The sequence below is a fragment of the Pisolithus orientalis genome, assembly GCF_024613125.1.
Source record: "Pisolithus orientalis strain OTSU chromosome Unknown F5J12scaffold_4, whole genome shotgun sequence".
NCBI lineage: Eukaryota > Fungi > Basidiomycota > Agaricomycetes > Boletales > Pisolithaceae > Pisolithus > Pisolithus orientalis.
Window position 1 is genome coordinate 1,300,090 of NW_026260785.1, and position 12,277 is coordinate 1,312,366.

At 49.8% G+C, this 12,277-nt stretch overlaps 3 protein-coding genes across 3 annotated transcripts; 2 read left to right on the forward strand and 1 right to left on the reverse strand.

Moving 5' to 3' along the window:
- Positions 1-189: 189 nt before the first annotated feature.
- On the forward strand, positions 190-2,289 carry F5J12DRAFT_393323 (ATP-NAD kinase-like domain-containing protein). The gene is made up of 9 exons (XM_051739203.1): positions 190-645; positions 694-746; positions 804-879; positions 931-1,185; positions 1,242-1,403; positions 1,456-1,693; positions 1,746-1,812; positions 1,863-1,931; positions 1,982-2,289. The coding sequence occupies exons 1-9, from the start codon at positions 279-281 to the stop codon at positions 2,189-2,191; spliced, it is 1,497 nt and encodes a 498-aa protein (XP_051603783.1). The 5' UTR covers positions 190-278; the 3' UTR covers positions 2,192-2,289.
- Positions 2,290-2,392: 103 nt separating this feature from the next.
- On the forward strand, positions 2,393-3,422 carry F5J12DRAFT_807392 (histone H2B). The gene is made up of 6 exons (XM_051744670.1): positions 2,393-2,495; positions 2,553-2,600; positions 2,655-2,832; positions 2,888-2,992; positions 3,051-3,173; positions 3,224-3,422. Exons 2-6 carry the CDS (start codon positions 2,589-2,591, stop codon positions 3,244-3,246), a joined length of 441 nt encoding a protein of 146 aa, XP_051603784.1. The 5' UTR covers positions 2,393-2,495; positions 2,553-2,588; the 3' UTR covers positions 3,247-3,422.
- A 117-nt stretch (positions 3,423-3,539) lies between these two features.
- On the reverse strand, positions 3,540-12,193 carry F5J12DRAFT_807396 (glycoside hydrolase family 13/glycosyltransferase family 5 protein). The gene is made up of 22 exons (XM_051744671.1): positions 11,612-12,193; positions 11,404-11,554; positions 11,250-11,352; positions 10,759-11,180; positions 10,314-10,710; positions 10,195-10,259; positions 9,171-10,143; positions 8,853-9,120; positions 7,165-8,797; positions 6,827-7,112; positions 6,087-6,767; positions 5,800-6,034; positions 5,601-5,749; positions 5,312-5,548; positions 5,227-5,268; positions 4,971-5,175; positions 4,832-4,917; positions 4,508-4,696; positions 4,316-4,456; positions 4,109-4,265; positions 3,950-4,053; positions 3,540-3,895 (listed from the first exon to the last, which is right to left on the reverse strand). The coding sequence occupies exons 1-21, from the start codon at positions 12,018-12,020 to the stop codon at positions 3,950-3,952; spliced, it is 6,933 nt and encodes a 2,310-aa protein (XP_051603785.1). The 5' UTR covers positions 12,021-12,193; the 3' UTR covers positions 3,540-3,895.
- Between the last annotated feature and the right edge of the window lie 84 nt (positions 12,194-12,277).

Consider the following 12,277-nt stretch of genomic DNA (forward strand, 5'->3'; position numbering starts at 1 on the left):
CCGCATCACCGCATCACCGAGAGCAGAGTCACAACAACTCCGAATTATGTACAACAGCATATTCAAATTTCTTGCAATGTCTTGCACTGCGTCCCCTGAAACTGACCACAGCCTTGCTTTCTCTAGCGTCTCCATCCGCAAACAACGGCAAACCAACTTGACTTGCTAAGTCAAACGCAGCACCCTGTGACCTTGAGGGGGTTCAGAGTTGGTATTTAGCGGGTAAGAGTTAAGACTAGGCCAGCGGTCGGCATAGTACTGGGCGGAAGGAAACAGCGATGTCCACACGAGAGCTCACCCTCACCGATAATGACAGTAGTAATAAAGGGACCTCGACTGTACTGAAGCTTACTGAAGCATCTCTCGACATAACTGCGGGCACCAGCAATACCTCGACCAGGCGGCAGTCGTCCGGCTCTCGCCTTCCCTTCCTAGGGTCCAAGGCAAGCACCACGGTGACCCAAGTCCCTCTGAGGAACGTGGTCGCGGCCACCACCTCCTCGGATGTTATAGAGGTATCGTATCTGGCTCGAAAGTCACCCAGACATGGTCTCTCTTTGATTCGCGTCAAAGGCAGTCTTGGTGACAAGGATAGCCGGCTCGCCAAGCAATGGTGTGAGGCTGCCATGACTGCTGCTTACGGTGGTTTGTGCATATCTCCAAGGGGTTCCATCATCTCTCATCTCAGCTCAGGTAGAAGTCCATCCAAGAAATTGAAAGTTCTCATCAATCCGCGTGGTGGCCGGGTATGCTTCAAATAATTATGATCATCGCTGTCATCACCTTCTGAGTAATTCTGGTAGGGACAAGCATGCTCGATATTCACAGACAAAGTGGAGCCGATACTGAGCGCGGCAGGTTGTATTCTCGATGTGACTTGTATGCGGTTGTCGATTGCGTCCCGCGGCTTCGTTAATTCACTAGTTACAGATACCACACACCCAAACCATGCCATGGAGATTGCTCAGGATTTGAGTCTAGACACCGACACGGTGGTCGTCGTTTCGGGCGACGGGCTGATACACGAAGTCTTGAATGGATTATCTAAACATGGTCAACCAGACAAGGCTTTCTGTGTCCCAATAGCACCCATTCCTGCTGGGTCTGGGAATGGACTGTCATTGAACCTCCTCGGTCTCCAGGATGGATTGGATCCGCGTGCGGCTGCCCTCAACGTCCTGAAAGGTTTGCTAGAACCAACGCGAAAATGACTCCATCTTTAATATTTCTTCCAATCATAGGTCATCCTTTGAAAGTCGATCTGTTTGCATTTACCCAAGGAAATCAGAAACGTCTGTCATTCATGTCACAAACAGTTGGCCTCATGGCCGATATCGATATCGAAACCGAGCATCTGCGATGGATGGGGGATCTCCGGTTCGTCCTCGGATTCCTCCGCAGTGGTAAGCAGGCTTCTATCCTGGACCACGTCAAATTCTAACCTGTATTTTGTAGTCGTCACGTTGCCCACTTGCAAAATGGAGCTCTCTATCAAACTGGCGGAACAGGATAAGATGAAAATGGCTAATGCCGTTCGTGCACGGCGTGCCGGTTTATCTTCTGACATACCCGTTGTGCCCTTGTCACCGCCGTTGGACGATACCCATGACCCTGGATCGCCTGGAGATACCTGGATCAAGTACGATAAACCTTGTCTGTGGGTATATGCCGGCAAGGGACCATACGTCAGTCGGTAGGAGATTTACTCTGCGAAGACTTCCGAAGTATTTGATTCCCTCTCTCAGTTCTCTTATGCAGTTCCCGGTATCACAACCAGATGATGGAGTGATCGACATAGCTATACAAGAAATTGTAGGGACCTTGTTAGTCGCGTTCTTCCCTGCTGATGGCGGCTACTCCAGATATCCCGGAAAGATTTACTCGCCTCTATGGACGGAGCTGACAAGGGACGCTGCTATTGGTATAACACAGTACGTCTTTCAGACTGCACTGCCCCAGCGCACGCTCACGAGAAACCCAGAACCGCTACTTCAAAGCTTCGGCCTACTCTGTAAAACCGCACGCCCAATCGCGCGGGGTGTTGGTGGTCGACGGCGAACTATTCCCGATGCAGGAATTCCATGTGGAGGTCTTACCTTGCCTCGGCACGCTGCTGAGCCCATTCCCATACTATGCGCCAGAGTTCACTTTTGATGAAGAGAGCGGGACCAAGTTGAAACAGGAGTCGTAATTCGTGCTACGAACATTAATCTACAGTAGTATACCGATTCATATGCCCTGCTCTTGCTTGCTATGTACTAGACAGTGAAGGTTGCTGACGTGATCATGTGAACGTGACAAACTGGCAGTGTGACTGTCGCGTGACATAGCGCGGTCTGTTTAATGACACGTGAGTCCCACTTCGTAGCGGACCTTGAATTGGATGGGTTCATAAAGCTGAACGCGGCCATGGGTACGCCCAACTGCACCCTTTCCCTCGTACCACCACCACCACCACCACCACCTTGCTGTGGCAAGCGTTAATAGTACATTTGGTATGTGAAATGGTCTGTCTTTTGTACACCTGAAACAAGCTAATTCGGTCATGATAGTCCAATACCTTGTAGATTGTGTAACCCTTAGCACAAATGCCACCCAAAGTGAGTCAATCCTATGCGAGGTGCCCTATCCAGGGTACTGATATAGCCTTCCAGCCAGCTTCTACTGCCGGAAAGGCCCCCGCTTCAACCGCCTCGAAGGCACCTGCTAAACCCGATGCGGGTGCAAAGGGTGCAAAGAAGACTGCACCTAAGGGTCAATCTGCTGCTGATGGCGAAAAGAAGAAGCGCCGAAAGGTCCGCAAGGAGACATACAGTTCTTACATCTACAAGGGTGCGTTGCTTATGACTGGACACTGGTTAGGATGGATGGTCAACTTGTAGTGTAGTCCTGAAGCAGGTTCACCCTGATACGGGTATCTCGAACAAAGCCATGGCTATCCTAAACTCGTTTGTCAACGATATCTTCGAGCGTATTGCAACAGAGGCATCGAGTGAGATTCATTGTGCTTTTGGTTGATTGTGCTCGCGCGGCTGACCAACTACCATCAGAACTTGCTGCTTACTCAAAGAAGTCGACCATCTCGTCCCGCGAGATACAGACGGCAGTCCGATTGATCCTACCTGGTGAGCTTGCGAAACATGCCATTTCGGAAGGCACCAAATCTGTGACGAGTAAGTACCAGTGCTAATTATTTCCTGCACCAACGTTGATTCGTCTTCAGAATTCTCCGCTGGTGCCAAGTAAAGAGCGTACATATTGGTTGTATTCCTATGCATATTGTAATTTCCTTTCGTATTAGAATATACCTTGTAGTATCCAAGGCAAAGCCTCAGCGACTCACAGTCGCACTACTATCCGATCTCCTTCGGTATTCCCGGCAAATATCGCTCTTAGTGCATTGGACTGAATCTCGTGTGTACACTTGAATTCTAATCCTTTGTATTGGAAACGAGTTGTATGCCTGGTAAGGTTCTTTGGGTTGTGTAATCCATTGCGGCGGTGGAGATTCTTCGGCACGGAGTGGACGATTGCCAACGAGAACGAGTGATTTCACTTCCTGAGTATTGTCAAAACATTACAACAGACCGTATGGACACTAGAGGACACAAGGTATGTGACGCCAGATGGATCTACTTACAGAGTATCTAGCGAGTATGTATGACGAGAGCAAGTCCGTAGTAACCTATTAGTCGCAGTTTTTAACTATGTGACAGCGTCCTAGTATAGTGTCCAGGAAAAAAACGAAAGAACGCGTCAGGTAGTGATAGCAAGGAATGCAAGTCTATACTTGAAATACAAGTCCGGGTAAGGTCAATGAGATCACTTTTATGTTAGATATAGGATTGAAATGGTGTAAGATGTTGGGAAAATGCGAAGCGTGACTATGGGCGAGCTGTAGTTGAGAGAGAGGAAATGAGTGCGACTGCGGTGCCATAAAGGCGTTCAACTACTCACAGAGTTGTTCCTTGCGGTAGAACCAGAAGTATCCCAAGACGATGACCAGTTGACAGATCAGAGCGATCCAGAAGGCTGCAGAAGCCATTGGGCTCCCTACATTTGGTAATTAGTACAAACCGCACAAAGTAGTCCAACCTGAAGTTCGTACCTTTTAGTCCTGAAGAGAAGTCCCAAGTGCCAACATCAGGGAAGACGCTTCCAGGACCGATACTGTTTGGTGCTGTCGCACGGGCAACCATAACACAAACAGCGCCAATGACTTGGGAGAATGCAAGTGTCGCGCACACATGTAGACGTGAAAGTGTCTAACTAGTCATCAGAATATCGTTCTCCCCTCCATTATTGTGCCTCGTACCTGGAGTAGAATCATACCCAGACCAACGCCTTGGACTGCGTCCAACACACCAAGCCATAGCCACAGAGAAAGTCCAAGGTATGGCCCTGCAGATCCCGCCCAAGGTATGTACAATGCCAGCGAAGATGTGCCCCAGAGGATCTGAAGGGGAGGGTGTCAGTAGTAAACAAAATTTTCGAAATACGATATTACCTGGCACCAACGTGGAGCTCCTAGGCCGACGGCAAACACAGGTAACATCCAAGTATGGGTCTTGCTAAAGTGTATTAACACGACGAGCATCAGGGCCCAGACTCCAATGAAGAAGATAATGATAAGTAGTAGTGTCTGCCACGTCGGTATGTTGACGCTCCATAGGAAACTCCAGTTTCGACCATACGGCTAGGTAAACGCTTGAGTCGAGAGCACAAAAAAATTAGGTCAGGCCACCTACTCCGCTGAGCCAGTAATCACGAAGAATTTCAGATACGAGGAACCTAAGAAAGAAATGAGTGTCCTCTTCAGATCGGTCTCAACACTGAAAGCATACCACAAGACCAGCTTCCGGCGGAACAGTGTCTTTAAGAAGTTGGGAACCTTTGGTGGTGTCTGTCGGTAGTAATCTGCGAGTTGGTCAGCATCCACTCAGTAGCAGTCTACACGCTCATAGACTTGCCTGGTAGGCCGTAGAGCATGAGATAAGCGAACAAGAAGGAAAGAATCGCCAGGGGCCAAACTATCAATACGATCCACCATGGTGAAACTTTGCCCGGTTGCGCACTATTCAGCGTGCTACCCCAGTACCACAAGGCAGCCACCCAAATTTGCTGAGATCCCTGGACAATGCATGCGCGCAAAATCCAAACTTGAGCTGCAGCGCCCTAGATAAAGAATCGTTTTGAATAAAGTTCACCCAGAAAACAAATACGTACAGCTTCTTCACCAAAGTTCAGACCGAAGAAAGCGAAAGCAGGCTGCCGAAGCGACAGCATACAACCAGGTTGCAATATCCGCCACAATGGTGTGCGTGCCATTAAGTTTGGAATTCAGAGAGGGAATACCGATGAGGAAGAAAGCCATTCCGTAAAAGAGCCAAGGAGCGGAGAGGACGTAGACCGACGGCTTGAAGCGGAAGAAAGCATACCAAACGGCAGATGACACCAAGAATACAGCGCCGAGCACGTAAAGCTGTAGGTTGTCCGAGTAATTTTGCCCACCGAGCAACGTCATCTGGTAACTGTTGGCAGCCAACATCTACAGGGTGTGAACAAAAGACGTCTCAAAATAGAATGGAACAAGAGATTACCTGGCCAATGGCAATAATAATCGTGTATAAAGGCCAGCCGCCGACTTCTCGAGCCAAAGCAATCTGAATTCTGTTCATGACAACGACCTCGTTCGGAGGAAGAAGTCCGCTTTCGTTGGCGAAGGGGTGCGCACTGGGAGTACCAGGGGCTACAACCAAGGCTGAGCATGATTAGAAAAGCATTATAAGAAAAGCTTACATGTCGGGCGAGAGGGTTCGTCAACCGTTCCAGGCATGCTCCACATGGACTCTCTTTTCGATGATATGTAACTCGCAGCGCTCGAAAGCTTCTCTTTGCGCACCCGATCGAAGAAAAGTTCCTCTGATTTTGTGAGGAACTTCTCGATCGAGAGTTCTCCCTTTGAGTTATCGGCACTAAGCGTTTGCAACTTTTGGGCGAATTCATGAGCGACACCACCGTCGGAATCCGTGAACTAGAAAAGCACGTCAGACAGTGGAACTGGGCTCTGACATAAAGTCGCTCACCGATGCAATGGCCTTGTTCAGGGGGGAATTTGTCTTGTCCTCAACAATGGTACTGATCGACTCCATCGAAGTCCTACGTGAACTTAAGCCAAATGGTTTCTGGGGCGTCTCCAAGAATGGATCAGCAACATGTCGCTGTTCCTTGGCAATTATACGGTTTGCCCTCTCCAAAAAGTCGTCATATCCTTGTTTGCTAGTTGCTACGCTTCCCCGGGAGGCATAATCGTCGTCCGAGTGATCGGAGTGGGACGAACTAGGATCAAGGTTGAACCTAGAAGGTGCAACAAGGTGACTTTCATCTCGAGGAGTGGACACTTGAGAAAGTGGTGACACCGGGAACCTAGGTGATGAAGCTGCGCTCTGAGCATCCCAATCAGGTTGAGCGGGCGTGCCTTGCTGAACAGGATTCCAATCATCCGTATCTTCAAGAGGCCGGGAAACAACCATTCCGCAGTCTGACTCTCGCCAGGCGTTAGGTCCTGCTTGGCGACGGCTAGCTTGGATACTGCGTTTGTGGAAATCTTCCATCTTCTGTCGCCACTCAATAACTGGGAATCGCTGCACCGCCGAACGAGCACGAAGAATAGCACGCTCTTCTTCCGTTGACTTGAGGGCTAACTTAATCGTCTTGGAGAGCTGAGACAACATGTGAGCCGTAGAAGTCGACTCGACCGGGAACCACTGTAGAATGAACAGATGTCATGAGCTCACGGGATAGCATGCATAATTTGCACACATACCCATCCAGGCATCAAACCAAGACCGCCAAGTCGACTACCAACACCAAGAGCGCCTTTCCGACCAAACTCGACAGCTACGAGACCAAACGGTTCATCACGAGACGGAATCAGTGCGAAGTCAGCGCCACTAAATATATAGGGCGGTAGGGCAGTGAATTCTGGCTTGGAATAGACACGATCGGGGTACATTTCCATAAGGCGAGCAAGCTTCTCCGCTGCGAAACGGCCAAACAAGTCGATGACAGGACCGATACAGATGACTTGGATAGAGGGCCGTTTCTCGAGGCTAGAAAAAACTATCAGGAGGGTCGCATAAAACTCGCACGAAAATAACATACAGCGATGGCATGACATCAGCAATGAGATCAACACCCTTCTGCTTAGACCAACGGCCGACGAACACGAAAAGGTCGGCATTGGGGTCCTGCTTGATACCAGCCCATTCCTGCGCTTGTCGCTTCAACTCCGGCCTCTTTGCTTCTGCCTCTTGATCGATTTGAATATCCCGAACTGCAATCGGGTTCTCATCGAGCGCTGCGATATCCGTGGGATCAGGGTTAGGCAACGAATCAACGTGCTTGAGGGTCCACAAGGCGGGGTATCGCGCCCAACTACGTTTTCCATATTTGTCCGACACACCTGCAACACCGATACTCTTTTGGTGCACGCTAATGAACGAAGCAGCTGCGTGCAACAGATTAAACGTGTTTCCAAACTGAACGTATTTGGTGCAGTGCTCCTTGCTGATGTTGAATGCCGAGCAGACTTCCTTCATCTCTTCCTTCGTACGAAGCGGCCACAAACCTTGGAACTCGGCGTTGTGCAGGGACAAGCAAACAGGTATTACCTTAGGGAGAAGGTATATGGGTGCTAGTGCACCGTGGTAGTCGTTGATATGGTAGATATCAATGCCGGGGAATCGACGTATAGTGGTAGCGATGGCCTGGTTCCACGTTGAGTAGAAGATGGCCGAACTGAGGTCGTCCATCCGCGGGGGGTATGGATCGGATTTTGTTTGCGCTCTGAAGACGGGACTGTCCAGAATTACCCAAGTAATGTTGTCCAAAACATGTGTCTCGACCTCGATTAGGTATGGTTCCCCAAAAATGATAACTTCAATGGGTTCTGCAGGGTCGCCTGGAGGGTACTCGACGTCCTTGACCTTGGGTACAACCCAGATCAAGTCTACGTCCGTCATTGCCTTGCCCATAAGTGACGACATGACACCAAGACCACCGATTTTAACTTTGGCTTTCCAGTCAAATATTTCATATTCGAGAGTCGAAATAAGAACCTTGCGCCTTTTATCCTTGTCTTCAGGCCAGCCGATGATCTCGCCGGAAGAATGCCTGTGCCCGAAGAACTTCTCACTGATGGGCATGTGGTTGAGGTCTGCCATCGATCTGCTTCCCAGGCTACCAAGGATAGGGATGTACTTGCTAGCGCCTTTTGATGATTTAACACCATAGCGGTTGTGACGAATACCATAGAAGGACCACATGAAGATAGCAGCGGCGATGATACCCGTAACCAATGGAATCGATGCAAGAAGACCGAACATGATAGCGCCGAGCGACGCTTGGCCGAGAGGCTGCAACGACCACTCCAAGGTCTGGTCATCAATAGTCAAAGACCAGGAGAGCGCTGGCCACGGCGGTGCGGACATGTTAAGGTAGTTGGGAGCAACGGTATTAGGAGGTAAGCGATCCATGACACCGTCACCGTCAACGTCACCGTAGTAATAGTCATCATAGCCAAACACGTTGACTTGCACGTATGTTGGCCACTGAGCCATGATTTCGAGCTGCCACAATCCATTACCGACATGGTTCATCAGAGAGGGAAGGCCCTGGTCGTAGCCCCAGCTGTTATACGGTCCACGAGCAAGGAACTGGGGGACGCGACGTTGTGTGTCGTAGCCGAGGTCAGCGTGCGTGACTACACTAGCACTGGTGATCGCCGCATTCCAGTCTAAGACGACGGTGGTCATAATCAGAAATAAACTTAAGAAAAGATATCGTCTTACATTGTACCATGATATGCTGCCCAGTCCAGAAGTTGGACGAGTTAGTGAAAACGCTGGAAGGGATGGTGGTAACATTCTCCCAATTCGTCCAGTTTGACCATGACCTCCCAAAAGTACCAGAGTATCTGAACATATCCGCACCATACGCCTTATGTGTGAACTTGTACTCTCCGTTGGTGTACTCGAAAGCGGAGTTGTCGTAGTCGGACTCAGGGAAAACTATAATATTGTCCGCTGTGCCCTTTCGCACCAACAAATGATCGACTGCCTACGGACAACATGAGCTTGGAAGTGAAAAAGATAAAACATTGTACGCACCCCAGTCGATGCGGTCCCGTCCTCCGTCGTTGGGTTGTTTACAATGATTTCCAAAATTCCGTCTGGCACGTTGTTCAAAGTCCCTGACCACGACCAGGTCGAGGACGCCACAACACTCAGCGGCGATGTCAAGGGATTCATAACAGTTGCACATGCAACTGAGTTCGTATCCAGCGTAGGCTGTCCACCGATTCCCGACGACGACATATTGAATGTCAGCGAATTTGTAACACTGGTGCATGACATTTCGAGGTTAAACTCGAGGGTGAGATCGATTGTCGTCGCGTTGGGACTATCGGATGTCACTTGGATACGAGCATCATGTCCGGGTAGGAAGCGTGTTATCATTGGAGGGGGGGACACCCACTCAGTGTCAGGAACGAGCACTTTCATGCCATAGGGATCGAGCGTGATGCTGGACATGCATCCGTAATATGGCGCGGTGCCATTCGCATAATAAGATGACCCAGATTCAGCGAGTGTGTAATTTTCATATGGCGCAAGAAGGTTCCTGACAACAGTGCCGGACTCGTAGGGAGTTGAAATCCACAGCGTACTCTTACAGTCGTATGTCCACGTGTAGGAGGTGTTCAAGTTGGAGTACAGGATCCAAACTTGATCAGTGTGCGTTCCAGTCAAGTTCTGTATACCCGAAAGACCCGCGCGAGAGACCGACCAAAGACCCATTTCTGTAGCGGTGCCGTTCGAACCTGGCCGCTGTATGTAATATGTCCAGTTACCACGCTGGACGACGTTCAAACCGTCCTGTAGGGCACCGTAGACGTTGCGGAGGTACAACATGTGCTTGGTAAAGCGCAACATGTCTGCTGTGGGGTCGAAGTGGTCCAGCGAATTCCAGTCATCCTCACACCCCATGAGAGCCGACTCCAAGGGCATGTTGAAATATTGGGCCGACCCAAGCTTGTAGCAACCATGCCGCTGCCAAGCTTTGTTGCTGAACATTGCCTGACGCCTGGAATTCATTGGTCAAAACCTGCTGAACAAAGGGAATACTTAAGCATACCCGTAGAGGTAATTGTTCGCCGTGGAGTCGTAGAGGTAAAAGCTCTGTTCCTCACCAAAATACCACTGAAACAGATTGAGTGATAATGGTAGCCAAACTAGAAACAACAAGGTGCTCACGAGAGGGATACCCGGCATGACCAGATTCGTGATAAAGCTCGCCAAGGCGCCCCTTAGTGTCCCGTTCTCCAAACTAGGCCACCTAAATACGTCGAAGTTGCTTGTCCCATACCAATGCCTCGGGTCAAGAACGCCATTGTTCGCATTTAGAAAATCGTCGTTGACAAACATTTGATTCCATGCAGTGATGAAGTTAGTATCGAGATCGTACGCGACCTGCAAATTACCATCCATTCCGAGGAATCGCGTGAGAGAACGATAGATTGAGTAGTGGAATGCATAGCCGTCCAAGCCATTGTCGCCCTGATTGCGCAAAAAGTACTGATTGTCCGACTCCGTGAGGTTGGCAGCTTGAAGGAAGCCTGGAGGAAGCTGTGTTTGAGTTCGCCCACGACCCCTTTACATTCGTCAATATGGGCAAGCCCGCCTGGTATCGCCGACTTACAAATACAGAGCACCAAATATGTCACCACCCGTCACCTCTCCAGCAATGAGGAAATTTGATTTTCCTAGCTTCGTAGCGCACTCACGAGTGGCAGACGCCCACGCTGCCATACCGTCGACCGTGACCTGAGTAGACTTGTCTACACGAATACCATCGATGTCAAGCGCCTTGATGACCATGCACGAGAAGACGGGTAACTTTGCCATGACGGATGGTTTCCATTCACGCAAACGGTCCTGTACAGATGCAAATTTGGAAAGTTGACGTTGCCAATCAGGGTGGACACCGAAAGCCTCCATGTCACCGTACTGGTCGAATTCCGAATCCATACAGCCATCATTCTCCTCGACGCCTGTCACGATAGTGCTGTCCTCGTTCCAAAACACGGGAAGTTGGCAAGATGTATTACGGGTGTTACTGAACTATAGACCATGGCAACCGATGCGATCAGTTTACAGGGCGGACGGAGATGACCGAGAATAGACACAGACCTGGAAATCTGCATATTCCGTAAAGTTCCACGGCATGTAGTTCGGCATCTTGTATTCGACGTCGTATTCATTGATATAAAAGGGTGCGGAGACATTTAGGTAACTGATGACAGTTTTATCCCGAGAGGGCGCTCCGATTCGCAGGAGCACTTACCCAGAGAAGCCAATGAGGTCGGCCATCGTTCCGACGGTGAAGTCGAGAATGATATACATTCCTCGAGAGTGGACGGTATCTACGAATTCAACCCAGTCAGCGATAGTTCCCCAGTGAGGATCTGAGACAGTGAAGTCGAGGGGTGAATAACCTGGGAGGGCGGCCGTCAAAAAAGAAATGAACTATGAAAAGAAGGAATGCTGCGCACTGTCAGCCTGCCATATCATGTTCAAGAAAATAGTGCCGGAAAGATAGATTGCTTTCATTCCTATTCCCTGAATGTAGTCGAGTCTCGATGTGAGACCTTTGATATCCCCGCCGAAGCGAAGTTGAGTTTCTCTCCAGTCCCACTCGTACATAGTGCCGAAGTAGTCGTTGTTGGAAGGGTCCCCATCGGCAAATTTGTCCATGAGAACGGTGTAGATTGGGACGGCGCGCCAGTTCTGGGGTGAAGGGGTGTAAGTCGTGTTCGTGCGCGTGGAATAGTACTGAGTAGGGTCAGTTGTGTTTTGGTTGACGTTAAAGTTGTACTGGACGAGCTCGGGTTGGTAGGGCGAAGAAAATACGAGTGTCGCAAGCCATAACGATGTGAGGGCGGTCCAAAACCGCATTATCATGAGTAGATCGTCCGCAAGGTAAAAGACAAAAGGCTAATAAGAGAAGTCACACAAGTGAGTACCCGCGAAGCACCCCAGTGAAAGGCCTGCTAGAGATAGGAATGGAGAAGGAAGGCAACAAAAAAAAGGACGTGGGTGGAGCTGACCGGCGGGAGGGAGGAAGAAGCCACGCTGCCAGCCTGCTTGCTTATGGCAATTATAAATTCGTCCGGGCGAGATTGGCCCGATCGAATGGAAGACGGCATGCTGCCATCTGA